The sequence below is a fragment of the Candoia aspera genome, chromosome 5 (assembly GCF_035149785.1).
Source record: "Candoia aspera isolate rCanAsp1 chromosome 5, rCanAsp1.hap2, whole genome shotgun sequence".
NCBI classification, from domain to species: domain Eukaryota; kingdom Metazoa; phylum Chordata; class Lepidosauria; order Squamata; family Boidae; genus Candoia; species Candoia aspera.
In genome coordinates, this window is record NC_086157.1 from 37,414,589 (window position 1) to 37,435,136 (window position 20,548).

General features: G+C 40.6%; 1 protein-coding gene across 2 annotated transcripts; it reads left to right on the forward strand.

The window, feature by feature from the left end:
- Positions 1–2,237: 2,237 nt before the first annotated feature.
- Positions 2,238–20,380, forward strand: CNGA3 (cyclic nucleotide gated channel subunit alpha 3). Of its 2 annotated transcripts, XM_063304364.1 has the most exons (7): positions 2,238–2,338; positions 5,336–5,452; positions 6,611–6,781; positions 13,524–13,562; positions 14,720–14,827; positions 16,734–16,840; positions 18,972–20,380. In XM_063304364.1, exons 1-7 carry the CDS (start codon positions 2,238–2,240, stop codon positions 20,378–20,380), a joined length of 2,052 nt encoding a protein of 683 aa, XP_063160434.1. The 2 variants fall into 2 exon arrangements, with proteins under 2 accessions (XP_063160434.1, XP_063160435.1); XM_063304365.1 differs by lacking the exon at positions 13,524–13,562.
- Positions 20,381–20,548: the final 168 nt, after the last annotated feature.

Consider the following 20,548-nt stretch of genomic DNA (forward strand, 5'->3'; position numbering starts at 1 on the left):
GTAAAATGAAATCTGAATAGAACCGTTTCTGATCAGCTCATCATTTAAACATATTCATTACCTCATGGCCAACTCTTTGAAGGATGACATTGTTATGCAAAGAGATCCATCCCCATCCCCCACATCTTTCACTAAGCTAAATGCATTGGCTTTAAATCAAAGAACTGAAAGCTATGGGCTGCCTCAGTTCAGTTAATATTCCTGACTGTTTCTAAGTATATTCTTTACAGCTTGCTTTCATATTTCTCCACAGTGGGAGGCATTACAAGTGTTTACTGGCTAGATGGACATTGTTTTAGAATCATAGAATTGGAAAGGACCCTGGAGGGCATCAAGTTCAACTCCTTTCTCAATACAGGATCTGCTACACAGGAGGCAATTGAGATAACTCTGACAGATGGTCAGCCTCTGCTTAAATGCCTTCAGTGAGTCACCATTAACCCGTGTGAAATGTTCTCCCCTCCCTCAAAATTCCTGCAGTTTGAGCTTGTTTTAAGCGACAGCATTTCTTGAACTGGAACAGCAGAACATACGTATATTAGCAGTGACAACAGATTTTATATTTCTAAAAAGCCTTCCAATTCTCTCTCAAACTGATTGCTATTTATCACTTATATGCACATCACATATAAGGTAGGACTCAAAAATGTTTGTATACCTCAAACTTCCACCCCTCTAATCTCATGACATTTCAGCTACCCCACCCTAAGATTTTGTACAAGATCACCAACATTTGGGGAATTTTAGCCTATCTTTCTAAAAATAACAATTTTTTGTGTGTTTGATGTATTCATGGATGACTTTTTGAGAGATGACAGATGTGCAGGAAGTTCCAGGTGCCACACTTATGATCCCTAATACTTGTCCACAGTTTAAAGGCTTGGTAAGCACCGTTCGGTTTACTGCATGTAAGGAATGCTTTTTTATGGAAAGAAAAATGAAATGAATATTAAGGAGTATAGTTATAAGTTTTTAACATGCTTGTCAGGAATGTGTTATTTTATACATTTGCCTTCTTTCCACTTAACATCTTATAACATGTGATGTTCCAATTATACAGACAATGATATGCAAGTAATCTACTTATTTTGTGTGTAAGTGTGTGTTTTGCAGTGTCAAATTCTTATAGGCAGAGAAACCTGAACTTATGATCTTTGTCTTGACAAATGATACTTGTGAGGTAAAGATGAATGCAGTTGACTTGTTTTCTGTATTGATCCAGCCATATTATTTTCTTCTACATGTAGCTCCTGTTAATAGCTGGTTCTGAGGGGTTACATATAGGTCAAAGTGGGTCAGAGTGGGAAAATAAAATGCAATAGTGGATGTGAGATATTGAGTAAGGTAATAAAACAAGTGATGTTTTTGTCTCAATGAATACATTACTCTGTATTTCAAAAGCAAATGAAAACTGAAAATACCTTTGTCTTTTAAAAATTAGATTAATAATTGTAATCCTACAGTGTAGTTAGATTATCTGCCACTCCCACTTTATCAATCATGTGGAAGCAGTTAATTTTAAATATTTGTTTGACCTCTAAACCATTCCTGGCAAACTAAAATATACTAAACGTTGAGGGAAATAGGGCTGACTGGGTGTATTTAAAAGCACAAAGTCTAGTTGTCAATGATACCCTTTTCCTCCATGAAATTGAATTAACCTTTTAAGCCATTTAAGTTGGAGACTCTTGCAGTAGCTAATGTTACAGATTGGACATGAGCTGTTTGAAATTCCTCCTTTTCTTAGTTCAGCTTCGCTGGATAGTCAAAGTTCTAATCCTGTGAAAACTGCGAAGAACGTTTTTATTTTTTCCACACCACGTGTAATTCTATACCCCTTATTTATGCAGTTCCCATCAATCTATCCAGGATGGTCAGAAATCACAATTGTGAGATTTGCAGCCCAACAACACTTAAAGGGCCACAGTATCTCTGCCCTGTTTCTACACAATGTAAATACAGCGTGATTGAAGTTGCCACCTCAAGCACTAGGAAGTAAGGCAGCACTCACATCTGAAAGAAAGTTTCACTGAACTCAATAACATTTACTTTTGAGAAGACTTCTATAGGATTGAACAGTAAATATCTTTGAATTAAATATGATTGATTTTTAAGAAAAGATCCTTAAGAACCTTCTTTTCCTCTTTTTCTTAAAAATGTCTTCTTTATCATGCAAAATTTCTAATATTTTCTCCTTGTATTGCAGGTGTGATTTGGTTGCTGATACATAAAGCAAAATGGCTAAAGTTAACACTTATCATTCCTACCCTGCTGCCCATAAACCTTCTGCAAAGACTATTAGTGTTGACCCTGGTAGACTTGAAAATGGAATGACCAGGTAATGGATTCATACCATCACTATCACCACCACCACTACCACCACCACCACCAGAAATGAAGTGTTTTTTTAAGTAGAGGAGAGGAATTTTGTGGAGATGAGAAGATAAAGAATGAAAAAAAAATCCATTCTTAAAACATATATCCAGAACACTATGAAAATACAGTTTCAAGACCAATGAAATTTAAACATGTCATTGACAATGTCATCTTATTTACTTACTTAGAAGAAATCCCATGGAGTTTAAGAGGGCATAGACCCAGCAAATTCCAACCTTGAGGAGAAATTTATCATTGGGAACTTCCTCTCCGCCAGCCCTCCCCACAGAGCTCAGACTCTCTTGTTGCCTTCAGCTTTCTACATTTGTAGACAGCAGTCCATTTTCCATTTTGATATCAACCAGAGTTAAAGGAGGTTAACTTTGAGAAGGTTGTTCCCATTTTCTTCTATATCAGTTGCCTTTGTTTAGAAGACCAGAGCTTGTATTTTCAAATAGGATTGTCTTTTCAAGTAGTCACTTGATGGAACTGTACTGTTTGAATGAGTTAGAAAGGTTACCTGGTTGTTCCTTATGCAGAAAAGCAGCTAGAAAGCTAGAGAACATCTTTCGTCCTTATCAAATTATAATGCTATCCACTCATCCTTGAACTGGCAGAAAATGACACCAGCAAAAAATTTGCTGTCACTGTTGTCACTAATCCTGTATTGCCTCTGTTCCAAGTCATTGCCAGTCATCCTATCTCCTTCCAAGGTAATGGAAAGATTATGTTTAACAGATTCAGCACACCTTGAAGCTGCCCTCAGACAATATCAGGAAAAAATGAGGGAAATACTTTGATTTAATTAAGCTTATCTCATTCATGGGCTGGGCATGAGATCAAAGCAATGTCAAAGAGGGGTGTACTTACAGTCAGTCGTTCTCAAATTGCCTCTTATTTAGACTATTGCAACATGCTCTACATGGGGCTGCCCTTAAACCCACTTGGAAGCTACAGTTGATCCAGAGTGCAGTAGCATAAGTCAATATAGGTATACAGCCTCCTCCCCAAATTCAGTTAGATCCAATCTTGCCCACTTTTAAGAACATGCTGAAAACTGGTTGTTTGCCCAGGCATGAGGCCAGGAGCTGGTTGGAACCATACGCGATGTTGGTCTGGAATTATACAGGGTATGCAGTATGTTTTACTTTACTATGTTTATTATTTTAATCATTTTTCTGAACCCGATGATTGTAAATGCTTGTTAGCCATCCAGAAAGAGCCCATTTGGTGTAGTGGTGAAGGCATCAGGCTAGAAATCTGTAGACTGTGAGTTCTAGTCCTGCCTTAGGCACCAAGCCAGGTGGGTGACCCTGGGCCAGTCACTCTCTCTCAGCCTAGGAAGCAGGCAATGGTGAACCACTTCTAAAATCTTGCCGAGAAAACTGCAGGGACTTGTCCAGGCAGTTACCAGGAATCAATGTTAATTCAAAGGCACAAATAAATAAAGAATAGCCATTCAGAGTCACTCGGCGAGTGGGTGTCCAATAATAGATTGATAGATGTTATACCAAGTCTAGAAATAGGTTTTTATTTGTTTTGTTATTTTCTTATAATGCTTCATTCACTTCAACCAAACTGTGTGTACCTAGAGGAGTTGTGGATCCTGCTCTTAAGAGATCCTTGGCGAAGTGTCCTTTATGGGCCATCTCCTAGAGTTAACAGAACCTGTTTGTTAAGGAATCCAGTCTTACTTCCTTATCAAGAAAGAAAAAGCCAATAGATTTTTAGTTTTTAGAAAAGAGGCTTTGTATGAATGCTGTTTCAGAGATGGAACCACATAAATTTCTATGCTCCATTAACTTGTCCGTGCAATTATTCAAAGCGATTCACATGCAATTATTCAAAGTGATTCAACACTTAAGAAAATGATTTATTAACCCTAATGTTTCCATATAATAAATTCATTCTCTGTTTAAGGTGGGGGCTAATTTGCATGCATGTGCACTTTTATGTGTCATTGTGGCAAAGTTGTTTTTGTTGAAGAAACCAAACTAATAAAAGTTGAAGCTTTATCTAGTTAAGACTGTCTTCTTTCCTAGGCTTAACCTAGTCATGAACTTTTTCTAGAGATTTGACTCATAATCTACTACAATTCTGAAATGTCAGCAAGATAATTGTCTGTTCCGGAAAAGAGATAATCTGTGTAGATTTAAAGCTTGTTTTTCACTTCACACATATACAGTACCCACCCACCCCATTTAAATACAGAGGACAAATATTGACATAAAGATGTTAATACATGGGGTTATAGAAGTCCCATAATAGCAGGTTTCAATTCAGTGAATAACTTTTCATTCACTGAATGAAATCTAATCATTTGGATTGAGGAATGCACAGGAGGAAACCAGAGTATAAAGATGAGTAGGCATAAAAGGAACAATATGGGAAAGCTAGAAGGATTTGGAAATTAGACATTTCTTCTACCATATTTTCAGCTTAAATTTATCCTCTTGCTTAGATCAGGTTCACTATCTGTAAAAGAGTAATGGTAGGTTTCTCTCTCCATAGTTTTCTGTGAGAACAAAGCAATGTGGGAATATGAAACAGTGTAAGTTATATAAATATCACTTTGAAGTGCAAAATGTCCTTTCCTCCCCTCATCTTTGAGTAGATCATAGCATCTGCTGAGGTATTCGGTTTTGGTTATTCTCAGATTTTCTTCCCTTGTTGTTCTCTTCTACTGTGATCATCTGGAATGGGCCAAGTGGAAAATCAGACAAATATACAGATAGTAATGTTTTGCCAGAAAAGCTCTCACAGGGACTGAGAAATGTTGAACTAAGGCAGAAGATGATTAATGTATTGTCTATCCTCCCTCAGTGTCACTCATGACAGTAATAACATTGGTGATTGATCAAGGAGTGCGTGTTCTTTCACAGATGCGTAATTGGAAAGGCTTGAAGAATAGCAAGTACACACTGAAAGGGACTAAATGTCTTTCTGCTTGATTCTGAAGGACCCACTCCCAGGGTGAGGATACGTCTTCAGAATTGCAGAGAGTCATTTCCATGGAGACAGAAGGCATGTCTGACTCTCAAAGGGACTCATTCACAGGCAGTGGAGCAATGACTAGGTAAGCTTTATTTTTACGATGTCAGAGTAGTGGCCTTGTAAAAGGTTGTCAGGATCTTGTTTGGAAGCAAAGGGGTGAAAAAAAGGGAGATAACAGTATTGTTAATGCAATGAATTTGGTCTGCGTGAAGCCATTATTAAAAGGGATGAACTGAAGAATAAGTTGATCTTGATTTATACTATTATGGCAGTCTAGTGTTTGGATGTTATGGACTGATGAGCTGCAGCAAATGGGAAGTGTGCTATCCGGTTCAACAGAAGAACATAGAGCGACAGAGTAAATTATATATTACTGGCAAAACTTCCTTTAGCTTTTCATCAGCGCTAGAAGGTCATCTGTGACATTTAGCGTGGTTAAACTCCCATTTCCCAAACTTTCTAGGAGGTGATGAGTCATGATCCTGAGAAGTATCAAAGCTTAATGAATCTTGTCTCATTGCTGGATAAAATGTGGCTGGGTGAAGCTTCACTAACCTCTTACAGAGCATAATAGTCTCAACGTTTTGTGTACTGTGGCGAAGGCATACAGTATGTGGGTACAGATTTGCTGTTTATTTTAATATAATAATGATATCTTTAGAAAATTACAGAGTCAGTCACCTTTTATCACTACTGGAGTTTTCTTTATACCAAATACTATTTGGACAAAAGTGAAATGTTCGTTTTTCAGCTAGGACAAAGAATTCTTATATTATCTTCTGAGATATTTAAGATCACTGGAAGATCTTGTATCGTTGTTTTTGAAAGAAGTGATTATTAACAAACGATACAAGCATATTGGAAGAACTGCTTTGTCTCTGCATTGAGAATAAAGATCAGAGACTACAGAAGCTTTTTTGTTGTCCTGTCTGAAATGTGCAAAGTTCCTGCATATCGGTACATGCACATTAAGTCTATCGAATGTATCAAGTAGAAGTATTTCTACCTATGCTATCAGTTCTGTTTCCAGATTTCTTGGATTCCAACTTCCGCTGTCCCTATCCACTATTGGCCGGGGTGATTGTACCTTGACACATCTGTAGGTCACCAGGCTGGGGAAGCCAATCTAGTTGTTAATGCTGGATTGCAAATGGCCAAGGTTAAATTGTTAGATTGCAAATGGCCAAGATGGTTAATCTTGGCCATTTGTATTGCTGGCATGTTCCCTTTTTCCTTTCAGGTTATCAAGGTTTATCTTATTGGTGAGAACCTGGGTCAGGAAGCACTTACAAGAAGAAGTCCAAAGGTCTGATTCTTTTCTTGAGCGGTTTCAAGGGCCGGAGCACAAAGATGTTTCAAGTAGAGACGGCAACACTCAGCCAAACTCAGAAAGGAAAAATGAGCTGCAAAAGTAAGAGGATGCTGTTTCAGTGGAAATATATTTGTTTTGGGGGAACCCTGCAGGAAAAGGAACTGCTTTGTTCAAGAGTCAGGTTTAGTGAAGAAGTCCTCATGGGAGCTCTGTAAATACAGTATCTAAAAGATCTGTCAAAGGAAAAGAAGATATTGTCACTGACTTTAGTGAGATGTCTATTGCTCTTGTCTAGGTTTGTTCTAAATGTTCCATCCATAGAATAACTGGTTTCCGATGTTCCATGCTCAGAACAGAATGTGTATATTCCTTGCAGAAATATCTCTGAGGGAGAGCAGGAAAAAGCCAAAGACATCAGTTTACAACATGCAGCAGCTAAGGAGTGGTGGGGAAAAGAAAGCCTGGGAAGTCTGGGGCAGGAATATGAGATAGTTGTTGTCACTGCTCTCTTTGGCTCCAAGCATGGGGTATCCAACTACTTGATCTTCCCAGGGCCTTCTTTCTCTACCTCCCCTTATGCTGTGCTTGAAGTCAAGGATATTGGTGATGCAGCAGCTAAGGTGTAATGGTACGTGCGAATGACCTTGGGAGGCAGGAGGAAGAGCTGCAGACTGGGCAACGGTCATGTAAAGGATATCTCAGTCCACAGAAGGAGGGAGGGGCATGGGAAACATTTCAGAAGGGACCCTCCCTAGTTTTCCAGAGAGTAAAAGGAGAGGAGGAGAGAAATACTATCAGTCTTGCAAGACTCTGTTAATGTAACCTTACTCTAAAGTACTTAGTACTCATAGCTGTGCTTCTTGTCTGGGCTACCTCGAAGGGCTAACATAAAGGGAGGTAAAGGAAGGAAGGTCTTAGAAAGGCTAGGGGGAAGGAGGCAACTTGGATATGCCGTACTTGAAGCTAATGACACCAGTGCTGGTGGCTAAGGGGAGATAAGGAAGGAAGATGTTGAGAAGATCAGCAGGTAAGTGGTCCAGATGGTTACCCATTGCTGCTGCTGATGTCATATCCCTCCAACCCACTCACCCCACATCTTCTCAGTGCCTTCCTTTCCCTGCCTCTCCTTAGTTGCTGCTATTGTGCTTAGCATAAGGGCAGATCCCAAAGTGGACCATAACTCAGGCCATGCAGAGGAAGAGGGGAGACTGGAGCAATACCTAACGGCTTTGCTTTATTTATTCCATAAGATTCTTCCAGATTTTATCTTGGCTGAAACATGGAAAACCAAAACGTTCTGAGTATCTTTTCTGCCAAACTCTGGAACAACCTGGCAGAAATATCAAGATACATTTTCTGATTCACACACCTTACTCCTGTAATGTCGGAGTAGTTCAGATCTTTGTCAATACTTTTTCATATCCATTCAGTTACTTCATGCTCCAGAATGGGTGGCTGCTTGATTCCTTCTATGTCTTTCACCCAGAATATCAGGTATCTTGGTTATTCGTTTAGCAGCATAAATGACCTGAAAGGTTCATTTTGGGAGGGGGAATAAACAATCCATATATGACACCAAGGAAGATTCTGCTGTTAAAATTATGACTAAGTCTAACTTCATTATATTTCTATGATTCTTTTATTTTAAAAATGGATAGTATCTTTGCCTGGCATGGAGAGAAAAAAGGGAAGGGTGGAAGAAGGTCATAGAAATTGGGGTTAGATATCCAGTAGATTCGAAGTGGGGAAAAGGATTCTGGAGACAGTCTGGGGACTGGATATAGCACTACAGCCTTGTTTATTAATACTTCTCTAGTCTCGAAGCCTTACCCAAACCTTGCTCCTTGGTTTTCCAAGATTTCCTCTGTCATCCGGCCTACTTGTTCAAAAAGGGATGTTCAGAACACTTGACCTGTGTAACATGTTCTTGATTCCATGCACAAGTAAGAAAAATCGTGGTCATGTGGAATAAACCAAGGAGTGCCTGCTTTGCAGGTTTCTGATTTGGTGGAATATTGAAAAAACTGCCCTTGTCATATCCAAACAGAAGGCTTGCACATCTACTAAGCCAAAAGGGGAGTGGGGAGGAGGGTCTGAAACATTTAATTTGATTGTGGCCTCTAAAAATCCAAAAGGACTGTACAAATGGGAACAGCAGAGTTGGCTCTCAATGGCAGAAGTCCACAGAGATGGGAAAATGCTCATTCCTTGATCAAATGGTTCCTTCCAGGGCATTTGTTATTCTTCCTCTTGGTAAAAACAGGGTTGGAACCTGCTCTTAAGAGATCCTTGGAAAAGTGTTCTTAATGGGCCGTCTCCTAGAGCAGAGCCTTCTTCCCCCCAAGCAGTTGAATTATTCTATTCCCAGTCTTGTCCAGAGTCTCTTGCACCGTGTGTTCTTTGAAATTGTGAATTCTATTAACCAAAGGTCCTGGCAGTTGCCAGAGAGCACTGGAGAATCTCCTCAAGGTCTGGCTTCCATTCATGGTGATGGGGAGAAAGAACAGCTTTGGGTCACTGGGTTCACACTAAATCATGGTGTGTTTGGGGAGTCTCCCTTAACTTTTTCCTGTCTAAATGAAAGCCAGCTGCTCTTCACATGAGGGGACAAAACTAAACAGGACAGGGTAGTGCATGCTATTGGATAATCAGGATGGCTAAACCTAGAAAGATGGGCTTTCTTGGTTTACACATTGCATTAAGCTATGGCTTGTTTTAAGTAATAAATCATGGTTTATAAACATCAGAGGCTTTATTCCCATATCGCTGTAAGCTAAAACCAAACAAACCACATGATAAGTCAGTATGGTGTGTGGACCAAGTGTGGCATATACCTTCTTTCCACCATCCTGGGTAGTTAGGTTCTCACAAGAGAAATCCCACGAAAAGATGCAGTGAGCCTCTTTCAGGATATAATATCCCTTCCTCCCACATTAACACAATATATAAACCATTTATTCACATCCACATATACACACACAGAGATCTGCATACTAGCTAGTTGTCTTATTTTGTTAAAATAGTAGCAATATTCTATTGTCCTAAAGCAGCCAAGTAACCAGTCCCCATTTCCCTGGTTTTTATGCTAACAGCCAATTAATTAATTAATGTAAATTTTCATAATCTATGAACTGTTCAGAAGATTACTGGTTGACTGGGATTTTCATTAATTACAGAGATTCGTTTTCTTAGGTTAATTTATGATTACTAGGGAAATCACGAGCCTGAGTCCAGATGAAAGTCCCTATTCAAGTTCCCATTTCATGTTATCATTCATATTTTCCATGAACCCCTTTTCTAGAAAAAAAAAATGATGGCGTTTTGAGTACATGATATTTCCTTTCCCCCTGGAGTTAGATATTTTTATGAGGGTTACTGTATTCTTCTCATCTCCTATGGATTTGCAGCAGGAGTGAATATTTCTGCTTGCTGCCCAGCAGTCTTGGCAATTCAACGGTGAGGATGATGCTTCTTGAGTGTCACAGCCAAAGGCAGGCTATAAATAGCCAGATCTTCAACACAAAAGTGTTTTGGCAGCATGTGACCAAGGTGGTGTCCTGGATAATTCTGTCATGGGACTTATCCTTGTTATCAAAGTTGTCTTCTTCCTTTTTTTAAGCATAAAGGGAAAGTGAACAATTGAACCAGTGATGGGGGAATGAGTGTGTGTGTGTGTGTGAGAGAGAGAGAAAGAGAGAGAGAGAGAGAAAGAGAGAGAGAGATGTACACATACACATACATGCATATAGTGGCCAAGGGGAGAGGGTTATACTACTTTTTAAATTGCTTATTTTTTCATGTCACTCATTGTAGTCAATGAGCTTTGGCCAGGTTTAATATCAACTGATTCAACACCAGCAGAGAACAGATACAACAGGGACAATACTGTCAAGTCTTTCCTAGTTTTTCCTTTGTAAATAGGCTGCTAACAATTGTAGGGCAGTTCATGTTCATTGCTGTTGAAAACCTGATTCAGCTAAAATGCTTCTCAGAATGGACAATTTGGCCCTTGTAGATAACAAGCTAGTCTTTTCCTTGTTAGAGGTTGCTAGTGATGCAAATTTGAAAATTGTCACAGATTTGATATTAAAAAAAGTAAGAAGGGTGATGTCTCTGAAACTCTGGGAGATGAAGAGCAGAAGAGACATCTGGCATAACTGGAAAAAAACTAGAAGTGAACCTGGCCAAGTGTAGCTATGAATTCATGTTTGGTCCTATACTGTAGCAATAAGAGAGATAGTGCTGATATGTTCCTCTCTCACTGCACTGGGGGGTTGCCAGCCAGTGGCCTTGTTTAGGCTGGCCAACTCCCTTTTTGGGAAGAGGCAAGAGTTTGAGTTCCTGCTTGGTCTCTGTGATCAGTTGGTGTCCAAGTTCTTGAGTGTGATGTGGTTACTGGGGAAGTGCTTTGCCATGTTCTCTTGGATGCATTTTGGCCTGTGGTCTCTGAGGAAGAGGATAAGGTGGTCTCTGAGATACCCTCAGCCACTTGTGGCCTGGACCCATGCTTCTCCTGGCTCCTTTGTGGGACAAGGCTGTATGTGAGGATAAGCTGGTTTGGGAGGTAATCGGTGCCTCACAGAGAGTAGGACTGGCAGCCTTGAAAGAAGCTGTGGTGCTCTGTCTCCTTTACAGACCCTTCCTGGATCCAGCCATTCTTGATAATTAACACTCTATCTTTAAGCTACTCTTGTGAAGGAATGTTATTGAAACTGTACTCACTGGACAACTCAGAAGCACTCTAGATGAAGTGCATTATCTGACCCCTTTTCAGTCAGCATTCAGCCCTGGGCATGGGATAAAGCTGCATCGGTCATTCTTATGGGTGATGTTTGTTGGGACTTGTCTGGAGATAGCCTGAATCATTTTTGTTGGCTTTTGATACCACTGACCATAACATGTTTTTGAACCTCTGGTGAAGGTTGGGGATCGGAGGTACTGTTTTGTAGTGGTTCCAGTCCTTCCTAAGGGAGTGGTTCCCATTGGTAGGGGTATGTGGAGTGATCAGGCAAGCAGTTGACTGCAGGGTTGAGTATTCTCCCTCCTGCCTTTTAACATCTGTCATCACCCATTGGTTGGGGGTGGGCAGTGTCATGTATGCTGATGATACTCAGTTGTTCATCACCATCCCAGGCTGAGTAGGACGTGTTGTCAACATCTTGTCCTGGAATCTGGAGGCTGTTAGAATTTCAATAAGACAAAAAAGGCTGAGATTACTCCCACCATGATGGAGTTGCTGTTTTCCATTGAGGTGCTTTAACTGCTTCTAGCATTGTCTATCAAAAAGCAGCTCCAAGGCCTGGGGGTCTTCCTGCTTCATGGGCATGGAGACCAAGGCCTTTGCCCAGGAATGTTTGGTTGGTATACAGTATTAGATATGACCCTCCCTGGGGCAAGAGACTCTTGCAACAGCAACTCATGCTCTCATTACCATGAACATGGAGCACTGCAATGTGTTTACATGGGGCAAAAGTTTTAGAATGCAGTGAATTGGTTATTAGCCCGCACTCACCAGCAAGTCTATATTCACCTTTGCTGTGGGGCCTGCAATGGCTTCCTATTAGCTTCCAGGTGCAATTCAAAGTGCTGGTAATTAGCTATTAAGCCTTACCTGGCTGGGCACTGAGGTACTTGCAAGACTTCCTCCTCCAGTTGGAATCAACCTGCCTGATCTCTGCGTCCTGAGAGAAACTGCTGATGACCCTCATTTCTGTGACACTGGTGGTGCTGAGGTCTGCAACTGCTGCTGTTTGGTGATACTGCCTGTGCTGTTATGGAATAGCCTCCCAGTAGAAATCAGGCTGGTGCAGATTGTTTTACCTTTCTGGAAATCGTTGAAGGCTTATGATGAGTCACAGGACTCTCCGGATTGTTTAATTTATTTTATGCTTATAGTTTTATCTTTTTATGCTTTTTGGTTTTCATCTTACTCTTACTGGGGATGACCTGGTTTTTACTGCTTCATAGTTCGTTTGTTCTTAATTACTGTAAGCCACCAAGAGACTTGACAGATCGCAGTGGGTGTAAATATAATTGATAAGTGAACAAACAAACAAACAAATAGTACTGCAGTGGAACCAGCATTAAAAAAAGGATTTATTTATTGAAGTTTGCCTCTTGCTTGTGTAAAACGTTTTGCAAGGAACATGGTAGAGCAACGTTTCTCAGCTGTTTCTCCCCAGAATGGTTGGCTGGGGAATTTTGGGAGTCGTCCACCCATCTTAAAATGGCCAAGGTGGGAAAAAATCAACTTATATCCCCATACCAAAAAAGGGAAACACTAAAGAATGTTCAAACTATCGAACAGTGGCACTCATTTCACATGCCAGTAAGGTAATGCTCAAGATCCTGCAAGGTAGACTTCAGCAGTTCATGGAGCGAGAATTGCCAGACGTACAGGCTGGGTTTAGAAAAGGCAGAGGAACTAGGGACCAAATTGCCAATACCCGCTGGATAATGGAAAAAGCCAGGGAGTTTCAGAAAAACATCTATTTCTGTTTTATTGACTATTCTAAAGCCTTTGACTGTGTGGACCATAACAAATTGTGGCAAGTTCTTAGTGGTATGGGGATACCAAGTCATCTTGTCTGCCTCCTGAAGAATCTGTATAACGACCAAGTAGCAACAGTAAGAACAGACCACGGAACAACAGACTGGTTTAAGATTGGGAAAGGAGTACGGCAGGGCTGTATACTCTCACCCTACCTATTCAACTTGTATGCAGAACACATCATGCGACAAGCTGGCCTTGAGGAATCCAAGGCTGGAGTTAAAATCTCTGGAAGAAACATTAACAATCTCAGATATGCAGATGATACCACTTTGATGGCTGAAAGTGAAGAGGAACTGAGGAGCCTTATGATGAAGGTGAAAGAAGAAAGTGCAAAAGCTGGTTTGCAGCTAAACCTCAAAAAAACCAAGATTATGGCAACCAGCTTGATTGATAACTGGCAAATAGAGGGAGAAAATGTAGAAGCAGTGAAAGACTTTGTATTCCTAGGTGCAAAGATTACTGCAGATGCTGACTGCAGTCAGGAAATCAGAAGACGCTTAATCCTTGGAAGAAGAGCAATGACAAATCTCGATAAAATAGTTAAGAGCAGAGACATCACACTGACAACAAAGGCCCGCATAGTTAAAGCAATGGTGTTCCCTGTAGTAACATATGGCTGCGAGAGCTGGACCATAAGGAAGGCTGAGCGAAGGAAGATCGATGCTTTTGAACTGTGGTGTTGGAGGAAAATTCTGAGAGTGCCTTGGACTGCAAGAAGATCCAACCAGTCCATCCTCCAGGAAATAAAGCCAGACTGCTCACTTGAGGGAATGATATTAAAGGCCAAACTGAAATACTTTGGCCACATAATGAGAAGACAGGACACCCTGGAGAAGATGCTGATGCTGGGGAGAGTGGAAGGCAAAAGGAAGAGGGGCCGACCAAGGGCAAGATGGATGGATGATATTCTAGAGGTGACGGACTCGTCCCTGGGGGAGCTGGGGGTGTTGACGACCGACAGGAAGCTCTGGCGTGGGCTGGTCCATGAAGTCACGAAGAGTCGGAAGCGACTAAACGAATAAACAACAACAAAGAGCATTAGATTAAAGGACTGAGAGATCTGTCCTCAGGTCAGAGTGATCCTGACCATCAGCACTCACCCTCATCACTGCCTTTTAGATGGGGTGGCAAAACCACGGAGGCAGGGCATTTGGAGCTTCCTGGCTCCATGCAGTGCAGGAGACCAACCAAGTTAGTTCTATCATGGGTGGGTGAGGACTTGATCAACTGGAACGCAAGGATGCTTGACAAATTACACACTTATTAAACCACTTCAATTGTTCTAGTGATTGAAAAGATAAATTTGCCACTTTCAATATGAGAATGTTGATTGACTGGATGGTCAATACCAGCCATAAAACATTCCTTGCCTAGCTGTAGACACCTGCTTTTGGTCTTCTAAAGCAAACATTGTGAAACATAAAATATTACTTTGATCAGAGTCCATCATGTGCATATAAACTTCCTTTTTTTTTCATTTCCAGGAAAAAGAAAGATGCCTTTGTGATAGATCCTTCAAGCAACTTGTATTACAGGTGGTTGGGAATCATTGCAGCCCCAGTATTCTATAACTGGTGTATGTTGGTATGTAGGTAAGCATGATTTGTAATGCATCCCTGTGCTATTACTGGTATTGGTTTCACTGGCATCCATGGAGGGGTGTCAAAAAAGTCAAGATGGTGGCTAGCAATCAAAGCTCTGCACCTTGTTTAATGTGTTGCATGCATGACACACATGAAAAGGGAAGGAGCTTCAATTGCACCGTTGCAACCACCATCCTGACTTTTTTGACCCTCCCTGCAGTTAACTCTGGTTCTGAAATTTAATCTCTCTCTCTCTCTCTTTTTCCAAGAAGTGTTTATTTGCACCAGCTCCTTTTTTAGGCAATCATATAATGCAGTGTTTCTCAACCTTGGCGACTTCACGATGTGTGGACTTCAACTCCCAGAATTCCCCAGCCAGGCTGGCTAGGGAATTCTGGGAGTTGAAGTCCACACATCGTGAAGTCGCCAAGGTTGAGATACACTGATAAAATGAAACAATAGCCATTTAACAAGTAAGGCTGTGCATGCTTCAAAAGCAGTTTGAAAGAAATGCTGTGGACCTTCTGAGAACACAACACTTCTCAGCTCTTCACTAAAACCTGCATGATGTGAAACTGAAAAAAGAGGATGTGACTGAGTTGCACTAAAGATAGGCTGGTTTAATGATTATTTAATACTTCAATGAATCAGCTAAAGACAGTCTTTGATTAGGTTCACACACAGAACTCTGTTGTTTGTTTTCACCATGTTTTGCTGAATAAGCCTTAACTTATTCACACAAACTAAGCAAGACTCAGTTTACACAACTAAGCAAGAAACCAGGATCTGCACAACACAACAATCAGATTCAGACAGCATGCTTAGCAAACCAACCAAACAGTATATGAATCTGGGTCTGCTATCTATTCATTCTGAGCACGTCAGGGCAGTGGTTTTGATTCGTCCTTCAATTATATGCATGTAACAAGCTCTTTTGACCCATACACAGATGAATAAGGAAATTCCATGTTTGTAGCAGCCTGTAGGCGCCACCTGGTGGATTGTGTCTCATTTGTAAACCACAAATGACTGCATTTGTAAACCGCGAATGGCTATAAACCACAAACGCTACATATGTCTTTTCATTCAGTAGAAGGACTGCAGTGTTTGTTCACTGCCCAGAGTTACTATGGTGAGGGGCAGCCATACAAATCCAAATAAATCAAAAAATAAGTGCCACCTAGATTCATTTGGAGGTGAATCAGCAAATGTATTCATAAATAAAGATAAAGAAAAATGGCAACTTCATTAAAAAAAAAATTGTGGCCACCTTGTTGGCAACGTTGACCCTTTGCAAACTAATCTTTTCAATAAAAACATGGTTGTCAGCTGAAGGTCATGGAAGCCAATGAGCTTGTGGTTACAGGACTTGGTACTTGCTTAGTTTTTTGTTCTCCTTGGCTTGATTGCTTTTTAAAAGTAGTGTTTCAATTATAGATAAGTAAATGAGAAGCTGGTTTGCTGCAAAATCACCTTCTGACTTGGAGGAGTGTTCTTCCAAACTATCACTTGTGGGAGGATGCAGTCCAATGAATTGTTTGGAAGTGTGAACCTGCAGTGAAAATAGAGAGAGTGATAAGGAATATCTCAGGCAGCTAAATGGACAGGCAGGGAACAATCTTACTGGTTAGTCTTCAATAAACAAATGATTTATGACTGGCCACATCTATCACAGAAGTCATTTTATAAATAGGCAAGTCATATTGTGAGAGTGCCCAATCACAGCATGCTCTAAAAATTCTAGGTGTGCTGCAGTCCTCCAAATCTGCCTATACTTGCAAGAAACATGTGACTATTGTATCATGTTTAGCTACAGATAGAAATAGCTTTTTTTATTTCTATCTGTAGCTAAACATGATAAATAAAGCTATTTCTATTGAAATCTAACTCTAACCAGATCATCTGGTTTCTTTAGGGCCTGCTTTGATGAGCTTCAGATGGAACATCTTACACTCTGGCTGATCTTGGATTATTCCTCTGATGTTATCTACGTCATGGATACATTTGTTAGATTCAGGACAGGTGAGCAATTGTCTACCATGAAGCTACACTCATAAATCAATTTCTTAAGAACATTGGAATGAAGTCACAAAATTTATCAGAAATCCTCCTCTCCTTTAGCTTGTACTGAGAGACTCTCACCTCCAAAATTCCGATACTGCACCACTGCAGGATTATACAGGAGGAAAAGCCTTCATAACATGGTGGATATTGGAGAAATAGTTACTACAAGGCAATGCTTATGAGTAATTCTCTTTTCCTTACTCCCCCCTTGCAAATGTAGCCTTTTGTTCAGGTTTAATGCCAATAATGCCCATAGGGACACACAATAAAGCTTCCATTGTGGGGTGATAGACCAAGCAGTTAGATATATACAGTAGGTTGAAAGGCCGTTTCAATGAAAACATCTAACCAGTGCTGATCACCCTGACTGGAAGAGGAAGAGGATGGCCCACATTTTTAAGGCAATCAGAGCTGGGAAACATTTGTGAACTTGCTTTTGAGAGAGGGGTGACTCAACAGCCCCTCTAACAACCCATATTGGGTGGCATAATATAAAACTCTGATTTTCAGGCAGGACAAAAAGAGGGGAGAAAATAATTTTGCAGTCCTTTCTCCATCTGTTCTCCATCTTCCATGGACTCCTAGAGGCTCTGTCTATCCCCAGTCCTCAAGAATCAGGAATGGAAACACAGACTAGCCCTTCTTTCTATGCTCCACTCCCACTTCTTACCTATTATTTATCTTTTCTCTCTTCCCCCACCTCATCTATTTGCTACTTAGAGGCTAGCTTCTCAAGTCCCCTTTTCCTTTTCTCTCCTTCTCCCACTGAACTTCTGCCTCCCCAATTTTCCCCATGTGCACCAGGACCCCTTCCCTCTGCACCCCGTGGTTATCCAAAGAGAAAGGCTCAGACAGAGCATGTACTGGACTTCTATGGGTTCCATGCTGACTGGTGTCAAAACAATCAGGATGGCAGTTGCAACTCCATGATTGAAGCCTCACCTCTGTTGTCACATGCACTGACCAAGGAGCGGGGTTCAGTTGCACTGTCATAACTGCCATCTTGACTTTTTGACACCTCCCCTCTCCTTCCCCACTAGAGCCTTACAGACTTGCCCTCTTCCCTAAAATCTCTTGCATACATGGTGTCCCATTTCTAGCTCTCAGGGATCGTTCACCACTGTTCCCTGCAATGCTGGTTGAATGCTATTTTCCCAACAACTTCTACTTTCTCCTTCATTGTTCTTGCTTTCATTTCCTGCTTTCATTTTTCATTTTTCTTGCTTTCCCTGTTCCTCAGTAAAATCCGACCCATTTCTTTGAGGTGAGTGTGGGCACCTTGTCTGAGATTCACATTCTCTCTGGGATGCATAATTTTAAAATATTATTTAGTTCAGAAATCTCACTTGCAGGCTGCATGCTAAACAGGCCCTATGCAACACATCCTAGCATCCCTGTCCCCCTCAGTGGATGGGCCTAACAATATGTGCCCCCCCACCGTATTTTATGGAATGGGGATTCAAGGGGCAAAATGGGTAATTTTGAGAGTTGTATAGGCTGAAGGCTCTTCACCCCTTAAAACTCCTGAACTTCACCCACCCCCCCAATTCCTGGCACTAATCACTTTTAAAGAGCAGCCCTTGACACACTTTACAAAGCCTGGGGCAGCCCCCTAGATAACAAAAGTTGTGCACTCCTGGGTTAGAGCAAACAGACCTAATATTAGGAAGCTATTTTTAAAGGGGAGGGATTTTGGATTGATTGACAGATTGTATTCTGTTCCTCTTGATAGCCAAAACGTTCTTGGCAAGTCATAAAATAAAGATTAAACTAATAATAAAAAAGGAAAAATAGCAACCTTTGAATAAATTGAAACAACCCAAAACAGAAGTGTAACTAACAGCAAAAGCCAACAACAGTGTATGTCCTAAACAGGGCTAATCCATGTTGTAATGTGAAAAAAATGGAGCTTTGCTTTCTTCGATAATGTCCTCTCTGAAGTATGTAAGCGGGTATAAGAGGAAGGCACTTAAGATCAGATGAAATGAGAGGTCACTGCAATATATTTTGCACTTGCAGGTGAAAATGGGAAGCTTTATGTTAGAGGCATTTCCACTCAGGCCATTTCTTGCCTTTTTTATGCTTTAAGGTTTCCTTGAACAAGGACTGCTAGTTAAAGATGAAAAGAAACTAAGAGAACATTATCAGTCAACTTTACAGTTCAAGTTGGACCTCTTGTCACTTTTGCCAACCGATCTGGGTTTTTTCCAATTTGGAATGAACTATCCTGAGTTGCGATTTAACCGGTTGCTGAGATTTGCCCGGCTATTTGAGTTTTTTGATCGTACTGAAACAAGAACAAACTATCCAAATATATTTCGTATTGGGAACCTTGTCTTGTACATTCTCATTATTATTCACTGGAATGCATGTATCTATTTTGCCATTTCCAAGCTAATTGGATTTGGAACTGACAGCTGGGTTTATCCCAATATCTCCCATCCAGAACATGGACGTCTGTCCAGAAAGTATATTTACAGTTTATACTGGTCAACACTGACGTTGACAACCATTGGAGAAACACCACCTCCAGTGAAAGATGAAGAGTATCTGTTTGTGGTCATTGACTTCTTAGTGGGTGTGCTTATTTTTGCTACCATTGTGGGTAACGTAGGCTCTATGATTTCTAACATGAATGCCTCTAAGACAGAGTTCCAGGCCAAGGTCGATTCCATCAAGCAATACTTGCATTTTCGAAAGGTCACTAAAGATTTGGAAGCAAGGGTAATCAAATGGTTTGATTATCTATGGACCAATAAGAAAACAGTAGAAGAAACCAAAGTCCTGAAGTATCTCCCTGATAAGCTAAAGGCTGAAATTGCCATAAATGTCCATTTGGATACACTAAGGAAAGTGCGGATCTTCCAAGATTGTGAAGCTGGCCTCCTCATTGAGTTGGTGTTGAAGTTGAAACCTACTGTTTTCAGCCCTGGAGACTATATATGCAAAAAAGGTGATATTGGAAGAGAGATGTATATTATTAAAGAAGGGAACCTGGCTGTTGTGGCAGATGATGGGGTGACACAGTTTGTGGTTCTAAGTGATGGCAGTTACTTTGGAGAAATCAGCATCTTAAACATCAAAGGCAGCAAATCTGGCAACAGAAGAACCGCAAATATAAAAAGCATAGGTTATTCTGATCTATTCTGTTTGTCTAAAGATGACCTGATGGAAGCTCTCACGGAATATCCAGAGGCCAAAAAAGCACTGGAAGAAAAAGGACGGCAAATTTTGATGAAAGATAACCTAATTGATGAGGAAGCAGCTAAAGCAGGAACAGATCCCAAAGACTTGGAAGAAAAAGTAGATAAACTTGAATCAGCTCTGGATATTCTTCAGACGAGGTTTGCTAGACTTTTAGCAGAGTACACTGCCTCACAGGCTAAAATCAAGCAGAGACTTGTAGAAGTTGAGACCAAAGTGAAGAAGTATGGAAGTGGCACTTTGTCAGATGCAGTGGATGAGGCTGAAAAACCAGAAGAAAAGAAAAAGAATTAAGTGTGCATGGTCACCTTCATTTAGCACAGAATTACTGCACCCTACACTATGAACATACTGACAAATATGTGAACAAAGTTGTTTTATATTGTCTGAAAGCAGCAAGTTTGTATAGTTTTTAACTGAAGCAATTGTCTTCTAAATAGTAAATGCTGAACTTTTATGATC